At 62.6% G+C, this 1577-nt stretch overlaps 1 protein-coding gene across 1 annotated transcript in view; it reads left to right on the forward strand.

Moving 5' to 3' along the window:
• LOC103916218 (nucleolar transcription factor 1-like) overlaps positions 1–1577 on the forward strand; it is a gene marked incomplete at both ends in the record, with an annotated part of 6318 nt that overhangs the window by 3755 nt on the left and 986 nt on the right. Inside the window, 3 exons of the mRNA XM_009323178.1 lie at positions 196–329; positions 760–901; positions 1245–1286. Of these exons, the coding sequence (XP_009321453.1) occupies positions 196–329; positions 760–901; positions 1245–1286 (318 nt within the window). The remainder of the gene's footprint in view (positions 1–195; positions 330–759; positions 902–1244; positions 1287–1577) is intronic.

Raw genomic sequence — 1577 nt, forward strand, 5'->3', positions numbered from 1 at the left:
GCGTGGGGGTTCAGCCAGATCCCTGCAGGTCCCGAGTGAGTCTGAGCCCTGCCTCCTCCAGCAACGTTCGGGGAAGGGAGAAGTACCCCTGGGGAGATGATTAGGGCAATGGTTGGCTTCTCTTTTCCTCCTCCTCCGGCCCCCAGCCAGGCGGGGATCGGAGCCCCTCTCCTGACCGCTCTCCATCCTTTGCAGGAGATCATGCGTGACTACATCCAGAAGCACCCCGAGCTGAACATCAGCGAGGAGGGCATCACCCGCTCCACCCTCACCAAGGCTGAGCGCCAGCTCAAGGACAAGTTTGATGGACGACCCACAAAGCCCCCTCCGTGAGTCCTGTCCCTCCCCGTTCGGGTGCGAGGGGTGTGTCCCTCTCTGAGCTACGGGGCGGACGCTGGTTCTTGCTAACGAGGAAACTGGGGCTCTGCCTGGCTTTGAGGGCCCCCAGAGCATCATTGCTGGGACCACGGGCATGGGCTGCCGATGACTCCCTTAAACTGGTCCTTAAATACACACTAAATACACATTTGCAGAGAATCTGAGCGAGGTTTATGGTGATGCTGCGTGCTCCGGGTTAGGGGGTAATCCAACCCCTAGCTTCCTTAAATGCAGACACCTCTGGCACAGCATTTCACTGCCCGGTGCAACCCAGAGGGCAGCTGGGGGGTCTTGGGGGGCTCTTAGCACCCAGCCGGCTCCGCAGAGGGGACGTGAGCGGGGCAGGTTGTCCCTAATGCCGTGTCCCTCCGTCGGTTGCAGGAATAGCTACTCCCTGTACTGTGCAGAGCTGATGGCCAACATGAAAGACGTGCCCAGCACCGAGCGGATGGTGCTGTGCAGCCAGCAGTGGAAACTGCTCTCCCAAAAGGAAAAGGACGCGTACCACAAAAAGTGTGATCAGGTGGGTGGCTGAGGATGGACGGACGGGTGGACAGGCAGATGGGCACCGGTGCTGTGGGGAGGGAGGAGTGGGATGGGAGAGCTTGGGCTACAAATCTCGCTGGAAGTGAGCCCCTCACCTTTCCTCCGTGCCTGTTCTTGTCGTCTTGACCACCAGTTCCCCCCTGAGGTCCTCGGTCACCTCCCTCGGTCCTCTGTCTCCCCAGTCCACGTGTGTGGGACCAGCAGATGGTCCGGGTGGAGGATGCTGTTGCTGAGGGGGCTGAGAGCGGGTCGGGGACTGCACCAGGCAGGGACGGGGCGGGGGGTTCTCTGTGTAACCGCAAGTCTCCCTCTCCCTCCAGAAAAAGAAAGACTACGAGATTGAGCTCCTCCGCTTCCTGGAGGTGAGTGACACGGGGGTGCCTCGGCCGTCGGGTGCTGGAGACCCCGAACGCGGGGAGGGAGCCCTGGCCAGGGGCTGAGATGGGTTAAACGGGGGCTGCACTGATGCTGCCCTCTTCTGCTCCCCCCAAAACGTGGCTGGACCCGGCCATGGGCGCTGTGCAGAGATGTTGGCGCGTAGTTTTGCCCCTTCCCCGGCTGCGCGCGTGCCGGTGTTTTCCAGCTGGGCCCTGGGAGGTGGGGACGGCCCCCTCCCCCGGGCCAGGAGGGGAAGCCGGGGGGTGAGCGGAGGG

The sequence above is a fragment of the Pygoscelis adeliae genome, unplaced genomic scaffold (genome assembly GCF_000699105.1).
Source record: "Pygoscelis adeliae isolate BGI_AS28 unplaced genomic scaffold, ASM69910v1 Scaffold1584, whole genome shotgun sequence".
Lineage (NCBI taxonomy): Eukaryota > Metazoa > Chordata > Aves > Sphenisciformes > Spheniscidae > Pygoscelis > Pygoscelis adeliae.